Genomic DNA, 1,995 nt, shown 5'->3' with positions numbered 1-1,995 from the left:
TCTAATACTGTACTCATCTACCCTTCACAAACCAGTATCACTTTGCAGCTCCATTTATTGTCACTGACTTTACATACCTATCTTGATCGCAACCTTACAACCTCCTACACCACCAATCTACTGTAATATATAACTTTTGCTTTTACTTTCTAAAGAAATCTGCTCCGATCTACAATATCTACATTTGCTGGACACATGACATTTTTATGTCGATTTGGCAACTAGCAAAAAAACATGCATAATTGAATTAGTTTCTGCTGCTGAATCTTGAAGTAGTTTTTTTTTTCTTAGGACAGCAAGCTTAATTAAACTGCACATTCACAAAACATTTTTTTTAAAGACAGCCTCATTTAGAACACACTTTGCCATTTTGTGAAACATAATCAGTTGTTACTGTCTCGCAGTGCCTTTAGTAAACACATATACACTGTGCAACATTTTCAAGCATGTCATTCTGTTTATGTGAAATTCATTTGTAAAAATTGTTATAATTGCCAGGTTACCCCTACAGAAGGCTGTTTTACTTCATAAACAAAACAGTTAACTGGTTGAATTTGAATCTGAAATCTCGTTTTTTTTTTTTTTTTCAACTATGAGACTATCACGTCAGGAAAAATTGAATTCATATTTATCAGCAGTTACACTGACCCTTACATTTGTGATTTATGTAACTGACACAGCCAGCTTGTACTGTACCTATACAGAATCCATATTTTATTCCAGTCCTTGTATTACTTGTTTTTTTATATTTACACATTATACAGTGTTCAACAGTTAACACTTCAAGATCACAATGTTATTTGACATTATATGGAAGTATATTGTTTTTTGGTTATACCCATTCAGTCCAGATTTGTGGCCTTAATGGAGATAAGGTTGTGCGCTTTATAACACTAACAATAAAAACCTTCACGATCTTTAGAAATGATCTTGGACAGCCCAGCAGAGATAGTAACTTCATTTCTAGTGGGTCTTAACCCATGTTTCAGCTAGGTAGAACTGAGGCTCCCCCATTCCCCCAGCTGAGATCCAAAGCCCTGGATCTCCTGGCTCGTAATACTCCGCTCCATCCACAAGAGCGAGTTCTGCCACCCTGCACGTTCACAGCTTTCAAAAATAAAAGCCTGTTTTCAAACGTCTGCATTCACAAAACTTATTCATTGTATAAGTGGGGCTGGTAGTGTTGAGCAAAACCTGGAATGTTAGAAACAGCATGGAATGAAGTGAAACAATGCAAGTCAGTCACTGTCTCCCCAAGACACACTGGAGAGCCACTAAAAAAAAAAAAAAAAAAAAAAAAAAATTATATATATATATATATATATATATATATATATATATATATATATATATATATATATATATAAATATATATATATAAAAAAAAAATCCTAATAATTTTACATGTTTACAGAACATAACCTTGCAAGTTGTACTCATATTACCTATGAAACTTAATCAGAAAATATATATTAATAGAATTAAAACTTAACCACATGAAAAAAAGCAGTTTTCAGTAACATTTTTTGTGACGTATACACCTTAATCCTAACTGACAAATAAACATCTTCTATAAATAATATAAATAAGTATCTTGTGATAAGCTTGATTAAAAGCAGTTCATATGGTGATATGTTACTGCTGCAATGGGAAACCTTGACTAGGTTATTTGTAGTCTTTCTGGTTAATCTTTGTGAGCACCAACAGCTATACATAATTTGCAAAACATGTAACTTTACATAGCAATTCACTGTTAAAAAATTGATTACTATTAAAGTTGTGGAAATACTGTCCTTTTAGTTTAAAAAAAAAGAAAAATAATGTCTCTTAAAACAATGGTCTTTCAGGAGGTATAGAGGTGGTAGGTGTTGGTTCACTGGTTCACTTTGGCTGCACACGTTTCTGCAAACCCATGTGGGTTGTGTGCTGTTCTGCTGTAGGCAGCGTTCTGAACCCAGTGTCCGGTTGGCCTTACTTCATTTTCATGTAAGCAAG

The 1,995-nt window shown here is 33.4% G+C and overlaps 1 protein-coding gene across 2 annotated transcripts in view; it reads right to left on the bottom strand.

Moving 5' to 3' along the window:
• Nucleotides 1-1,408: 1,408 nt before the first annotated feature.
• Nucleotides 1,409-1,995, bottom strand: part of LOC121320550 (leucine-rich repeat and calponin homology domain-containing protein 1-like) — an 83,370-nt gene continuing 82,783 nt past the window's right edge. For both annotated transcript variants that reach the window (XM_041258967.1, XM_041258971.1), the window contains one exon: nucleotides 1,409-1,995. This exon is cut by the window's right edge and continues 101 nt beyond it. In XM_041258967.1, coding sequence (XP_041114901.1) covers nucleotides 1,983-1,995 — 13 coding nt within the window. In that variant the 3' untranslated portion in view covers nucleotides 1,409-1,982.

The sequence above is a fragment of the Polyodon spathula genome, chromosome 9, assembly GCF_017654505.1.
Source record: "Polyodon spathula isolate WHYD16114869_AA chromosome 9, ASM1765450v1, whole genome shotgun sequence".
NCBI lineage: Eukaryota > Metazoa > Chordata > Actinopteri > Acipenseriformes > Polyodontidae > Polyodon > Polyodon spathula.
This window is presented reverse-complemented; position numbering and strand designations above follow the sequence as displayed.